Consider the following 16123-nt stretch of genomic DNA (forward strand, 5'->3'; position numbering starts at 1 on the left):
CCGCATCCGCTCCGTGTGAAAGGGGCTTTAGGATTCAGAGGAGCAGGACTGATGACGAAATTTTGCTGCCAAGGGGGGAGGGGGTCAGCGTTTTGCTGACAAGGGGGAAAGGGGTCAAAAACGCCTAAAAATTTGCTTACGTAATACTTGAACTGCCCCTATTCACCGTTTCAGAGTTATTTCATTTTGAAATCAGAGAGATCTTTGTGGGACACCCTGTGTGTGCTAACCACCCAGCTGCTAGCAGGGAAATTATTTCTTGACGCTTCAAAGTGTTTTGCGAGCTGTAAGTAGAATCTCGATGATGCAATAGCAAATACATGTGCCGCTAAACGCGCCAGGCAGGAAAACAATTGACTCGTTTTCCTTCAAATTGACCCTGGCGTTTATTTTCCGTTATGTGGTAGATGATAGCAATAATTTTTTACACAATCGTTGAACGTCCATTATTGTTATCAGTCTCCAGCATTGATTCTAAGGTTTCGCTGTTAAAGTTCCAGTCAGTAGCAAATTTCAGTGCTTCGGAGCCAATATGGAATGGGCGGAACAAGAAAAAAAGGTTCATACTTGTATATTTTTTATCTATTTCTAATATATTAAATAGAAGTAATATATTAAATAGTTCTAATATATTAAATAATTATAGAAATGCCAATTCACACAAGATATTGATAATTTTTCTTTTTAAAAAAAACGCATCGGTGGCCTCACTTAAATGAATATTAACGGTTCTATCACATTATATATGATCGATTGTGGCAGTGTCACTTTTATCAGACGCGGAGCCCGATACGAAAATAATTTCGGGGCTCTCCTTAGCTCCAATTTTGCATATTTTTTGGAGGGATCGGCATCCAAAGATTCATGCCATGGCCCCCACGTCCTGGAGCTGGGCCCTAGGCTGGAATCTTTAGCTGGCCCCCAAGCCATTTTCCATGTCTGTGCCCCCATTATCTCCATCTTTGACGCTGGGGGCATTGCCTCCCCCCCCCCTCCCCAGTGCCAAAGGTGGATTGGTCTGATCTAATGTATATGGGTATATATGAGTTGGCATCATCATCGTGCCCCCCCCCCCAGACTTTCAAGTCTTATCTCCGCCTATTGTATTGCATGAAAAACAAAAATTATGGTACAGTCAAGCCCGCATATAACGAAATTGGATGTTATGAAGTATCGGTTATAATAAATTTTTTCCGTCCCAGTGAACCTGCAGTACCAAAATAATGTTGAAAATGTTGCTTATCACGACAAATAGCCATATTTGCAGATATCGGATATAAAGACGTATTTGGTCAGAATAGAAGTTTTACATAGTAAAATGAGATAAAAGTGCCATAAAATCAGAAATTTTCTTTCTGAAACAAAGTCCAAATGTGAAGTACTACCGTACAATTCCGAGAATGACTATGGGAGACATACTGACGATGGAGTGGCTGTCAGTGGCATCTATATCTAGATTTCGTACTCTAACAATAGATTGTGATGCTTTTCTGTTCATTTCCAGAACCGTTCAAATGAAGAGGGGTGGCATAACCACAGTTTTATTTATGGCAGTGCCTCATATTTTTTGTGAATCCCAGGGCCAATATGCTATGCCTGGTGTCGCGAGTTCGATACCCTATTCTTCCTTGTCAGAAAACTTTCCTGACACAGGGGTACAACAGAAACGGCGACACAACCACAGAAAAAATTGCTACCGCAGGGACTCCCCCCCATCGATCGGTTAGCGCACCAACCTTTCGATGAATATGAAAAAACAAGCTTGCTATTTGGAATCGGCAATAAATTGTAGGTCCCGGTCTAAAATTAGCCCTCGTGTGCAGAAAATGACTGTGGTGTGACAAAAATGATCAAATGAGAATTGAAAATCACACCCAGAAATTTTACTGAAAAATCGTATTGAATTTCAAAGTTATTTATGGAAACTGGTTTTATAACAAGAGGAATTGGCTTGTTAATTTGTTGAAATAAGATACTTTTGGCTTTTATGTGGTTCATTGTTAAAGAATAGCAACAAAACCAATCGAAAATTTTGTTGGTGTAGTGGTTAGTGATAAAAACTAACTCTTTAACTGTGGAAGAGGATATAAGAAGACTTGTGTCATCCGCGTACAAAAACAAATCAAGGCCACCCCAATTAAATTCAATATCACCCAAGGAATTAGCACATTATGTTGAATTTCTGGAAAACTCGTGGACAGATTTTAATGAAATTTGGTACGCGAATACACACTTATAACAGAGAAAGATGTATCATACACAAGTCATAGTATGCATGCATGCTCATCATTGCAGGTATGTCCAGAATCCATGTTGCGAGATCGAACCGAAAATGAGTCTAATATGGGATATGGTCCCCTCTCACAGTCAGACAGGCCGCACAGCGCAACGGCATACAGGACACAAGTCAGTTAAAGAGTCCCTGTAGCAATCTGTCCCACTCCTGCATCAACACAGTTTTCAGTTCTGGGATGGTTCTTGGAGGGGTATGGCGAGATGCAATTGCCCTCCCAATAGCATCCCAGACATGTTTTATAGGGTTTAGGTCAGATCTGGCTGGCAAATCCATACGTGAATATCCTCACTTTCCAGATAATCATTTACTAGGTGAGCCTGATGTGGACAAGCTTCGTCGTCTATGAACAGGAACTGAGGACCAACTGCGCCCCTGAAAAGTCTAACACAGAGCTCTAAGATATCTCTATATCTCCTAGCAGTCACAGACCCTCTGTCAAACACATGGAGGGGTGTGTGGCCGTCCAACATGATGCCTGCCCTGACCATGACACCTCCACCACCATAGTGGTCCATTTCCCTGATGTGGGAGGGATGGTATAGGGTACCAGCTCTCTCCAGATGAGTGTACATTGAGAATCAGTGTCCAGGCTGAATCTTGACTTATCTGTGAAGAGCACAGTGCTCCACTGAAGTCTGATCCAAGATTGATGTTGTCTGCACCATGCTAAACGCGCTCTCTTGTGTGCTGCAGTTAACAAACACAAACAGCGGGTCTTGTGGCATAAAGCCCTTTCTCATGAAACCTTCAGGCAACAGTAAACCGTGAAACTCGAGTTCCAGTGGCAGCATGCAGCTCACATGAGAGCTGTGATGCTGTAGCAGTCCTGCGGCCCCGCACTGAAAGTGCAGAGTAACAATCCTCATTGGTCGTCATGGCTTTTCGACAACCTTGTCCAGGTCTTCTGAATATGGATCAGTGTCCTGAAACTTTCTACAAATTGCAGACAACACTGGGCGTAAAATTGAGCTCTGCAGCCACCTGCACTTGTGATTGCCCTGCCTCCAATCTACTGATGATTCTCCATCTCATTTTGTTTGAATGTTGCAGAGGAGTAAGAATAGATAAAAATTGCGGAAAACGGTTCGTGCGCTTATCTCCTCCATGATCACATCTCCATCCACACGCATGTGTACGCTTACGTATTCAACACTGAGTATTTGCATACTTCTTCGGTGGCATTATTAGTACCTTTGGTTCAGTACTTTTTGTGAAAATAGACACAATGTGCAAATTCTCTTAATTTTGCACACGAGGGTAATTCATTATTTATTTTATTTTTATTTTTTTTTTGAAAAAACAAATTAACACAATTGACACAAAATATTTTGCATTTGAAGGAAATATTTTTTAAAGTCATGTTTGAAAAATCGACTTCAGGGGTTATGACACCCCTTAAATGAATCAATTATGGGTAACGATTTTGGGATGCAATTTTTTTTTCCAGTTGGAATTTAAAAGTTTTGGAAGATTTTCATTTTGCATCGCAGCTTTTGATTATAATTCTGTAACGCAATTAACTTAATTAACACAATAAACTTTAGGAATGAAATCACAGTTGCAGCAAGCCTAAATGAAGCCTAACAAATGCAATTTAAAATTTTTATGACATCTCATATATTTTGAGTGTGTGTATGTATGACACAATACTCCAAACCATATTTAGAAAAAAAACAGTAAAGAGGTGCCTTTCATTTTGAAAATTAAGAGCTGGGGGAAAGGGCATGATATTTTAGGGGGAAAAATTAAGGAACTAGATATAAGAGCATCTGAAAAGGGTGGCGAAATTAGTAGTGCCTAGGGCGGTGAGAGACTGAAGTCTGTTTCTGCTAAGAGGGCTCCCCCCCCCCTTATAAATACGTCCCAGAATGAAAATTCATCTGAAAGAATGACAAAATGTTCTAGGCTGGAATAAATTTTGAAGTCAAGTCAAAATATTTCTCATGAAAAGTAAAGTATATTTATTGACATTTCTGCACAATAAATATCAATCACAGTCACAAGGAAATCAAAAATCTTCATTGCAATATGAATAAATTGGTATAAAAATATTACTCAATGAATAATCAGTAGAAAAAATCTGAAACCACTAATTATATTGAATGTCAATTCATAAAATAATTAGTTTGATTAAAAGTTTCTGATTGAATCGTTATTATTTTACCGTTTCCATCAGTCACCTTTGTTAAGCTACAAGTTTTGATTTGGTTAAAAAAAAATTTTCAAATAGATCTCATTTGGCTAACACTTAATAAATCTGATGACAAATTTGTGTACATAGTGAATGAAGCTAACATTTAAGCAAGGCTGTAACTAGGCTGGGGCAACCCGGGCCCGGAGACAAATTGGGGTCCCATAAAAGTACACATTAGTTTTATGTAATAATAACGGAAAGTCTGCCCCAGAGTTCCCAAGAAGGCACACTATGGCCCTACATTTAACTACATGCAAGCTATTTTCTTATTTTTCCTTCATAATTTATTCAGGCTTCCGACTGGCAGTGGTTTATAGTCACTACGTGTTTAAAAAAATTGTGGGTTTAAATTCCTTTGTCTTATGTCGAATAAGATTCCCTTGTATTATTTATTTGATATATAATTTTCTTATCATTTAACCTCATTTCTTTGGTATTCCCACAATATAAAATAGCTTTCAAATATTGGTATCTCATGAGTTCTTTATTCTGATATTTTCTTTTTCATTTTTCCCATGTTTTCTCATTCGCTATTCAAATTTCTTGTTTGACATCTTCACGAGATGACCACTGTTAATCAATGCATAGATATCAACTCATGTAGATTTGGCAATCTGAAAATTTCTCAGCACTGATTCCCTAATATAACATTTGAACACTTCGTGACCCGCATGGGGGGGAATGAAATTTCAGGAATCCTCTCTTAGTTTGTATCTGCATTATAAAATACAATACTAACTAAATTTAATATTTATGGCTTCAGCAATTTTTGGGCTCAGTGATGATTGCTCCTTTGAATACCCCCAGGGAGTTCAATTTTGAAAAATCTCTTCTCAGTGAGTCTCTACATTACAATACAAAAATACTGACCAAATTTCATATTTATAGCTTCAGTGGTTTCAACTCTGGATGATTACATATGACCCCACCTCCCTCATTGAACCCCCTTAGGGGTCGAATTTTGAAAAACCCTTCTTAGTTTGTATGTCATTAAATAAAATTTCTGATAAATTTCAGGAATTTTGGGAGTAGTATCCCAGGTTGATAAGATACCTAAAGTATCAAAGGATGGTAGAGGTGTGACAAGTTTGATACCCGGTTAGTCCTTGTCAGAAACTTTTCTGACACAGGGGTACAACAGAAACAGCAACATGACCACAGAAAAAGATTGCTGACCAAATTTCATGACTATAGATTCAGTGGTTCCAGCTTAGCGTAATTTCTCTATGGCACCTTTGGACCCCCTTAGGAGTCTCATTACGAAAAAAAAAAACCCTTCCTAGTGAGTCTTTACATCATAGAACAAAACTATTGACCAAATTTGATATTTTTAGCGTCAGCGGTTTCTGCTCAGCAATGGGGAACCAGTCAGTCAGTACATGGTATTTTATATGTATAGATTTTGGAAATATGATTACGTTTGCAAAAAAATACACTGGTCACAGCTACACTTGTACACCAAAAAAAAAAAGAAGCAACATTTGTACTCATAAATTAAGATTTGGTGTGGAACAAAAACTATTTGACTCCGTTATTTGTTAACAGATTTTTGAATTACAATGGAAAACAAATTAAAATTTTCATCTTTTGTGTAGAAAAAATTTTTGGGAAAATTGTTACATCTGACTGAAAATATGGAAAAATGGTGAAAAAAGTTTTTTTAAAGAAATTTCTGAAATAAAAAAAAATTTATAAAAATATTTTTTGACGGGGGTGTGCTTACAGCTTCTTCCACACATTAGCAAAGAATCCTAAAAAAATTGGAGTGATATGATCAATGTTGTGGATTTGTATAAAGAACGAACATACACATGTAGAGCCTCAATATTCGTATGTATTATTATTATTATACTTTGCACATTGGCTCTCCTGCCAAGCATGCTCTGGTCACATGAAAGAATCTCGGTACATTCTGCACGAGATGATCATGTGGCCAGATGCCCCTTCTGAGAGTCCGAAGGGCCATGCGTGTGAGAACACCAGATCAACTCCCGCTCTTTTGCATCCACATTGTCTTTTTCTCTTAATCTCATGTGAATATGTTTCTGAATATCTTAACCTCATAATTAAATATCATGTTTCTTCATAAATAAGTCTCATCGATACGGAGTCAGATGTGCTACCGTCACCTTAAAACACACACACATATACTTTCACATTTATGTATAAGTTTATGTAAATATTTATTTTTTTGGTTTTTTGATGTACTTGGTGTTCCTTATGCATGATGGAAGTGTAGCGAGATGTATGTTCCTTGATTTTCATACACAGGGTGATTAAGAAAAAATCATCCAATTTCAAAATGATTCTACACTTGAAATTGACCATTAACAAAAATTGTTTATAAAACATAGTCATTCCCCCCCCCCCTATATTCACATACTGTGTATTACTTATCATTCTGTGTTTTTAATTTTTAAGAAATATGCAATTTTGAAATCAGATGATTCTCTGTCACCCTGTATAAGTAGTATTAACTTGATATATTGATTATTGTACAAGTAGAATTTGATAAAATTACATTGTATTATACATGGTAATTAGCTCAGTTGAGTAACAACATTTTTTAGTTTTGACATAGTTTTAAAATGAAAATGAGTTTCTTATTTGGATGTTTTTATTTTGGAAAATCTCTTGCCACTCCCTAGTTCATTGATGCTACTCCCTGGGGGGTCACAACCCACACTTTGGGAACCACTGCTGTATTGTATCCATAACTTCAAATTATCCTCCCGCAGAGGGTGATATTGCTCTAGGAAACACTGGTGTAGATATACTGTATGTGGGATGATTTCCAGCCAGATTTGGTAAAGGAGTGGTCATATATGGGCATCTTTTTCTCAGCCACCTCGTTGGGCATTTGCCTGTTGTGGCATTGTATTTGTATATATATGCAGGGGAGGGATATAAGGGGGGAGGGACACATGCTCTCCCCCCCCCAAGATGATCCGAAATTAAAAATATTTTTGAATAACTTTGTAAAAAAAATTAAAATATCAAGAAAACACCTTTTCATTCCATCTTAATCAATTTAAAATGATTTTTGAAGGTTACTAACTCAAAATGCCTCCGGAAGAGATTCTTGTGCTCTCCTTCCCAAATCTTGCGAGACCCCTTAAAAAAAGTCAATCCTGCTTAAACTTTTACACTTAGTCCAAAGTGGTGATTTATGCTTAACTTTTTGACATGAATGTAAAACGGTAGGTATATCAAAGTGAAGCAATTATTCAAGGTTTGAATGATGTGTAATTTTCTATCTTTGATATCAAAGTTTAACTTATAGTAAACATTTCTGATTATTAAATGTGTCCATGCTTGTTAATTTAATTTCTCATGATCAATATATTACAGATTTCTTCCATTGTGAATCCAATGCTTTTATCGGATGAAATGGTTAAGAAGATTAATGATACCTTTGAAGAAGAACTTGAGCTTGGTTTATCAAAAACTCCTAAAAAAAAGTCATCACTACAAATGGAAAATACTTATATTCCAGAATTGTGCAATGGTCTTGGTTAGTAAGAGAACAATATTTTTTTTTTTCATTGGTTTTGCTATGATGTATAACAAGCTACTTTTGAATGAATTTGAAGAGAAATTTCCATTATTTCTCTGTTTGGAACCTGAAAACTCAACCTGTAGTCTAGAAAGCCACTGGCGGATGTGAATGATTTTCAAAATTTTTGAGCAAGAGATGGTTGAGAAAGGTTGTTTATTTTTTTGACAAATTGCACTGCTCATTCACAAATAGCAGATCTTCAGGCAATCAAAATATGCTTTTTCCATCTAATAGGGGATTATTCTCGATACAAAAACTTTTCATAGAAAGTTGCAGATCAAAAACATTTTATGAATTTGTACGTGATGAATATAGAATTGTTCAACAATTTACGAGTACATATACATACATAAATGATTTTTAAAAAATGTTAAAGGTGAAATAAAGTTAACCCCCCCCCCAACTCAACAAGTCGACATTGAGGTTCCACTGTGGCAAAAAAAAGTCTGTTGGTTATACTAAGTATTAAGTTACAATAGGTGTAGGCCTGCATTTCTCTCCAAATTTTATTAATTTTTTGAGTTTTTTTGGTTAAATTATATTATTGTATAAGCTACACAATATTATTTTCCCACACAATCATCTTTACCAGATAGATAGATGGATAAAGACCAAATATCACCCTTGGGGTGGGGGGGTCTTTACCTGATGTGTATACCTTGCGCCAGGCTGGTGCATCTCATTTCACACTAAGATTCTCTCTTTTTTTTGTATCCTGTGTATATAATATGACAAGTGTAAGATAACAGATGAGATGGCATGGGACCCTCTCCAATTGCTTTTAAAATACACCTCCATCCTAATATGTGTACATTTATCCATCTTAATGAAACCTAGAAACTTTTCTCCCACTACCAACCCCATCTCGTCTGTAATCACCACAAAATTTGTTAATCGCAACAGTGCCCAATTGTCCAGGGAAAATATGTTGTAAAAATTTTGTATGGTTTTTTTTTTGACACAAAATAAAGTGTTCTAGACTCTGCCACGAAGCTGGGCTGGAAGAGATCTCGGCAACGGGATAAGTCCAGTGGCAAAGTTCTGGCGTTCATTCATTCATGCACCAAGCTAGACAGCACATGCACCAACCTGACATGCCCAGGGCCTGCAAAAATTCTTACTCATTGTGAATTTTTTTTAACTACATGCCCAACGTAGGCACTTAAAGGGTTTAAATTTTTTTTTTTTTTTTTTTTTTTTATGTTTTTATTATGATTATTGGTGGTTATACAAGTGTTTCTTCTTGAAGACTTTGAAGGATTAATTTTTATGTTACTGAGATTACCTCAAGGTCGAGATCAATCATTTTGCTACTCACCACAATAACTGTATGGGTGTGTAATAACGCAAATATGGGTTTCTAAGGCATATAAATACAGCTTGTCCAGGAAGTTTACTAGGGAGCCCCCAGTGAATGAATGACATGTAAAATGTGCACGTTATTTGGACAATTTTTCGAATTGAAATTTGTTTCCATAACAAGTTGAGAAGAAAAAAGGCTTGGATAAGGACTTCCTAGACATGCTGTGTGAGAAGGTTTGTTGACAGTAGCTCTTAAATAATTGTTATTTATAGGAGCTACTAGCTATTATTCGGTTCTATCATAGCTTCCCCTTCACTGCAAAGTTAACCTGAAACAGACTATAGCTTCCTCAACCATTGTTCGAAAATCTCTGATGTCATCCATGCCTTTTTGTTTTCCAAGAAATTGTAGAACCAAGTTCTGCCAAAAACACATTCTTTGCAACAAAATATCAAAACTCCCAATAGATAAGATTTTCATCCCTATTAGATGTTTACAATATCCACCCTTTTTTGACCATGAAAAGAAAGAAAGACCTTTTTTGGAAACCCCACTAAAATGATAAGCCGGCCATCAGGTTTCAAACATTCATTCTTCACATGCACGCCCCTAATGCAAAAAAGGGACCCATCATAGAAAAGAAAAACAGGATTGTCGAAATACCCATGAACACCGTTGAAAAATTCTTAGAACTGGTAAAAACCAGTCTTGTTTAAGCCGAACATGTGTCGAGTTATTGAGATTCCGCTGTATTTGGTAATTTTTTTTGGGCATGTAAAATATTGATTAAGGCATGCATTATTTTAAGATCCCCTGACCAGGCATGTAAATTTTTGGAGATTTGGCCAGCCCTCTGCCTTGCACATACCCCTATTTTTCTTCCTCAATTGTTGATTGATGTTGATTAAAGATGTTTGAAGTCTTAAGACTAAAGGAGTATGTAATCATGTCATTTATAGGAAGAGATAGACTTGAAGCTGGGACATACGTAGTACTAACCTTTGAAGGGAAAGCACAAGGAATCTTTTCCAGGAAAATTCTGAATTACCAACCTTCGAAAAGCATTTCTAATTTTAAAAAACTGATTAAAATAGCATATAAAAAGGTATTTTCTTTCTATATTTTAATTTCTGATAATCTTGGAGTAGGCACCTTATGTCCCCCTCCTGAGTTAGGGCTTCACAATGACATGATATGTCAGTACTCCACACATACAGATATCAGTAGAACCACTTCATTGATGCTGGAGGACAGCTTTCCTTCCCATAATAACCTGTATCTCCTCCCATGATATTTTAAATACAGTCACATACCCTGACAAACATGATTTGCTGTGAAAAATACCTGATTCATCTTCATGAATTTAGCACAATTTGTGAGCGTTATGAACTTATAACTAAGATGGAAACAATATTTTAATTGTGATGTGATAATCAGGTAAGAATATGGATTGTTCCCGAAAAAAAAAAGTGTACAAAACATGTCCAGTACTTTATATATATATATATATATATGTATAATTTTTTTTAAAAAATTTCAGAGCACTCTGGCAGTAATTGTGTTTTCTAGTTCTGCATATAATTCTTTGTTATATGGTATTCCATAATTTGTTTCAGATGGTGTCTAATTTTAAAAAATCATTTTTCGTACCAAAACTTCAAAATCTTGCTGTCCCAGCTAGGAAAAAGTGTTAAATAAGGAAAGTATTTGAGATTTACCCCAGAACATTGAATCACATTTTATATATATGACATAGATGAATGAAACTGACAATACAATTTTGAAAAATAATTTTTTTTAACGAAAAACATTTTTTTTTGCTTGTGTCCTGATATTTTCCCCATCTTAAAATGACCACATTGTTACAGCCATTTGGGAACTATATTTTTATATCAGAATTAAATCTGATAACAGTTTTGAGCTCATTTGAAAGACTCCCTTTTCATGCTTGATCAACAATTTTGGATTTGTCTTTCAAAATCAAGTTAAGATTAATGTTATGTCCTTGGTACCAGATTTTTCATTTTTTAATGGCCACTCTGTTAACCCTTTAAGTGATTTTTAAAATTTCCCTGATCCGCATTATATATCACATTATATTTCAATATAATTTTTTAACATTTTTCGAAATTTGGGAGAAAAATATTCAATGAATTGTTTCTCACTTATTGATTCTAGCCATAACAACAATGTAAACATGTTTGTGTGACACTTGATTAAATCTTTTTGGTGTTTTCTTCTGAGTCATGTGCTCATGACAGAGTATCAAATCTAAGCGCAGCATGCTGATAACATGAGGTACAAATGTAAGCAGACTGAAAGATATTTTACTTATTAATGGTATTTTTCCTCAATCGAAATGAAAAGCAAGTAGAGTCTAGTAGTTTCTTTTTTGTTAACCAAAAAAGAAACTTTTGCAGCGAATTTTGCAACACATTTCAAAGTGAAAAAATGTTTGTATGCATCACATTTTTTAAAGAATTGAAAAATCAGTCAACGTGTTATGGTTTTTTTTCCATCTCGCACCCCCAAAAATTCTTTGCCGCATTTCCGGTTAAGAACTGGTTTAGATATATTTGACATCTATTTTTATGGACATCTTTTCAGCCATCTCGTTGGGCATTTCGCCTGTTGTGGCCTTTGTATTTGTATGCATAAGTTATCGTATGTTTGTGGGAGGAAAAAGTGTGAATATTTGTGGATGGTACAAAAAAAAGAAAAGTTATCCTTACCAAAATAATTCAAAACTCAAGTAACTGAATCATCTGAGAGTTACGAGTGTGAAGAAGTTTTGTGTCTCACAGGATCATGTCATATGCTAGAAAACTATCCGGAGCAGATATATATCTCTAACATATAGCTTACATTTTTTGATGAAAATTCCAGAAATTTACCAAACCAAACTACAAGTGAGGTTAAATTTTTAAATTTCTTTGTTGCCTTTATGTTTTCTATAGCCAAATCACTAAAACACGTATTAATCTTTATAAAATTTTCATTAAAATGAAACTTTGTTTCTGTTTGAGTTGTTTGTTTCTGTTTGTTCTGTTATATTTGAGTTGACTTCATCCAAAAATTCTGTCCACTCTGTTATTGAAGTATTTTTGCACTTCACAAAGAAATGAATTGAAAAATAAAATTTAATTCTTCCCAGATGTTAATCGTAATTCAAATTATGTGAAAATTTAAAGTAACTGAATATATGTGAGAAATAAAATTTTCTGCATACTGTGTTTAGAAATAATTACCAAAAAACACCAAAATGATCACCAAAAAAAATCAAATCCAAATACTGTGCATGCCACTTAATGTTATCACATTTGGACTCTAGGTTTCTGATGACAATAACCAATTGATAACTATATCCAAAAAGATCTTTTTTTGGTCCGAAATATATACTGAGAAATTGAATTTTCTGGATGTTATGCCGAAATTAATATTAATTAAATTGCCAAATTACTAATATTCCCGGAGGAGACAAATCACTTTTCTTTCCAATTATTAGTTTCATCATAACATCCAGAAAATAAAATTTCTCAGTATATTTCAGGCCAAAAAAATACCATCTCTTAATACAAAAATGCCAACTGGGGCGAAAATTGCTGTAGTTAAGGGAGGCTGCCATGACTCCACTCAGCGCTTCACGCTACTAATGCATGTTATAAGGAATTGAAAAGTGTGTCTATTGTATTGGTTAACGCACTTGCCCAGTATACAAGAGGACCCAGGTCGATTCCCAGATCCCGGAGAAGACAAATCACTTTTCTTTCCAAATATTAGTTTCAGCATAACATCCGGAAAATTCAATTTCTCAGTGTATTTTTAGCATTTTATAACACTATTTATTGTTTATACTCAATGTTTATATTTATAGCAATAGAGTTAATTTCTTAATAGAATGAACAAAATCTTTGTATTTCAGTTATAAAACTAAAATATTATAACAAAAAAATGAAAGGGAATAAAACATTTATGGAATATTAAACTTCAAGTCATTAGCTATAATTTGAGATCATTTTTATTTTTAAATTTAACTTTTGAATTTTTCTTAAAAAAATATTGAATGTATATTTTTTTGATGACCCATATACTGTCCATTCAATCAGAACACCACATGTAGCCAAGTTGAGTTGATCTTTAAGTTACTCAAAGTAGGTACTGAGGAAAGGTGGCTAAAATGTAAAGTTTGCTGGAGATTTTGGAAATCAAATTTAGCCTTAAAACCATTTGGAATCAAGACTTGGGTGACAGCTTCCATTTTTAAAGAATAGTTTGGTCACCATTGAATACATAGAGTCAAACATTATTGCCAGTCTTGATAAGTTCATTCAAAATGATGTTATTTAATGTTCAATAACAATGCAGCCGGTCAATCACCTACCACTCTTTTTCATTTTCATACCCTAGGAAATTTATTTACTTGACTTTATGCAAATAAACAAAATCCAATAACGAAATTTCCCTGCTTTAACCCAAGAAGCTCACTTCTTTTGATGGATTAAAGTATTATCAAGTATTGCACTGCACATGATATTCATTTATGTATATTTTTAAGCAATTCAAAAATTATAATGCCGATTTTTTTAATTGTATGTAGGAAAACATGCACTTTTATCTTTTTTTTTCAAAGAATGGTTTTTCAATACATTTATGCTCTAATTAACCCACATTTAATGTATATATGCTACAGTAAATATGATAAATCAGTAATTATGCATTATAATTTGATTTTGTTGGTTATGCATCCTAACTAGCCATTTTGGTCGATTAATAACCAGATGTTATGTATAACAACAGAATTTATCACATTTACAGTAACACAAAGGTACACACGTGATTTCTTGTGAAAAACTAATATGGAAAAGTGTGTTCCATTTTAGGATTGGAGGAATATTAAGGGAGTTACTTTTTTTTTTTTGCGATGTGTCAATTTTGTAACAGTCAGTTATGTGGAAAAACACCCAACGAGAAAAAAATAAATGTTTCCATGTAGCGGGTTGTGCTAATTGAAAATGAACTGAAATATTCAATCCCATTAGAAGCCAAGTTCGGTTATTTTTTCACGATTGGTGCTTTTTCCTTTCCTTGTAGAGTGATGTTAACCTTGTTATTACATGTTACCTTCGCCCCCACTATATTGGCAAATTTATCACCAGATCTGTAAAGTGCTAGCCAAATGCAGTAACATAAATTTTTAATGTGTTATAACTCCATAACTATTGGTCAAATTAAAAAACAAAATACTTTTCCTCATTAGTTTTTCATGAGAAATCACGTGTAATTATTGGGTGGTTAATAACATTCACCCTGTATATATAAGCTGACCTGTACCCTGACTCACACAAATTTGATTTACACACTTATTGTTGATCTTAGCTATCTCACACATAACTTTTAGGTATTCTACAAATTGTGCTTCATGTTATTTTTCAAAAAGATTACACTTTACTATGAGAAAATAGACTATTCAAGGTATATTGTTCATTTTAGAAATATATGATGTTTAATACATGTTTTCATTTAATACATGTATACACAATATAATACGTTTTCATTTAATACATGTATACACAATATAATACGTTTTCATTTAATACATGTATACACAATATAATACATGTATACACAATATAATACATGTTTTCATTTAATACATGTATACACAATATAATACATGTTTTCATTTAATACATGTATACACAATATAATACATGTTTTTATTTAATACATGTATATACAATATAATACATGTTTTCATTTAATACATGTATACACAATATAATACATGTTTTCATTTAATACATGTATACACAATATAATACATGTTTTCATTTAATACATGTATACACAATATAATACATGTTTTCATTTAATACATGTATACACAATATAATACATGTTTTCATTTAATACATGTATACACAATATAATACATGTTTTCATTTTAGAAATATATGACATCCATATTTGTTATGGGCCAGGGGCGGCTCGTGAAAGAGGCGCATAGGTGTGCACCCCGCCCCGTCCGAAAATTGTCATTAATTTAATTCTTTAAATGGATTTAATACCAACTTAATACCATTGAATTTCTTTTTTTTTTAATTTAAATTGAAAAAAAAAAAATTCGGAAGCATTGATTACAAAAGAAGTCCCGTAAAAAATACAGGACATGATCAAAGTTTGGCAGCGCTTTCCATGGAGAGAGCTCTGTATTTCCTCTTTGGCCGCTTTCCATCGTGCGCCATATGAGATACCATTACATAGTATAAAACCAGAGGAGGGAGAAAGGGGGATGGTTAGTACAGGTTATTATGCTCCCAATGCTGGTGAAAGAATCCATACAAATGCAATGCCACAACAGGCAAATTGCCCAACGAGGTGGCTGACTTAAGAACATCATGGATCCCCGAGCCATTTTTTGGAGGCCCTACCTACTACTACACTACACATGCACCCCGCCCAAATAAGTAATTTTGCGGGAATCAAAGTTATCTAGTTAATCTACATAAAAGAAATGAAATTACAAATTTATGGTTTCATTAATTTTTATTTTGTGAAGGGTCCGTTTTTCAGATCTGGAATTTTATAAAGAGTCCATTTTTTAGATCCAGAATTTTATAAAGAGTCCATTTTTTAGATCCAGAATTTTATAAAGAGTCCATTTTTTAGATCCAGAATTTTGTGAAGGGTCCGAAAAATGAGCCCAAATTTTAGTTGGGTGCAGACCTCTGATATTGGAAGAAGAGTATGAATTTTCACAATTTGAAAAAA

The 16123-nt window shown here is 34.4% G+C and overlaps 1 protein-coding gene across 1 annotated transcript in view; it reads left to right on the plus strand.

Annotated features, from left to right (window-relative positions):
* The first annotated feature begins 293 nt into the window (after window positions 1-293).
* LOC149084844 (hexokinase-2-like) overlaps window positions 294-16123 on the plus strand; it is a 59069-nt gene continuing 43239 nt past the window's right edge. The window contains exons 1-2 of the mRNA XM_089232579.1: window positions 294-559; window positions 7842-8004. Of these exons, the coding sequence (XP_089088705.1) occupies window positions 533-559; window positions 7842-8004 (190 nt within the window). The 5' untranslated portion in view covers window positions 294-532. The remainder of the gene's footprint in view (window positions 560-7841; window positions 8005-16123) is intronic.

The sequence above is a fragment of the Pholcus phalangioides genome, unplaced genomic scaffold (genome assembly GCF_987345545.1).
Source record: "Pholcus phalangioides strain wild (caught in Gottingen) unplaced genomic scaffold, Ppha-v1.0 ptg000007l_1, whole genome shotgun sequence".
NCBI classification, from domain to species: Eukaryota; Metazoa; Arthropoda; class Arachnida; order Araneae; family Pholcidae; genus Pholcus; species Pholcus phalangioides.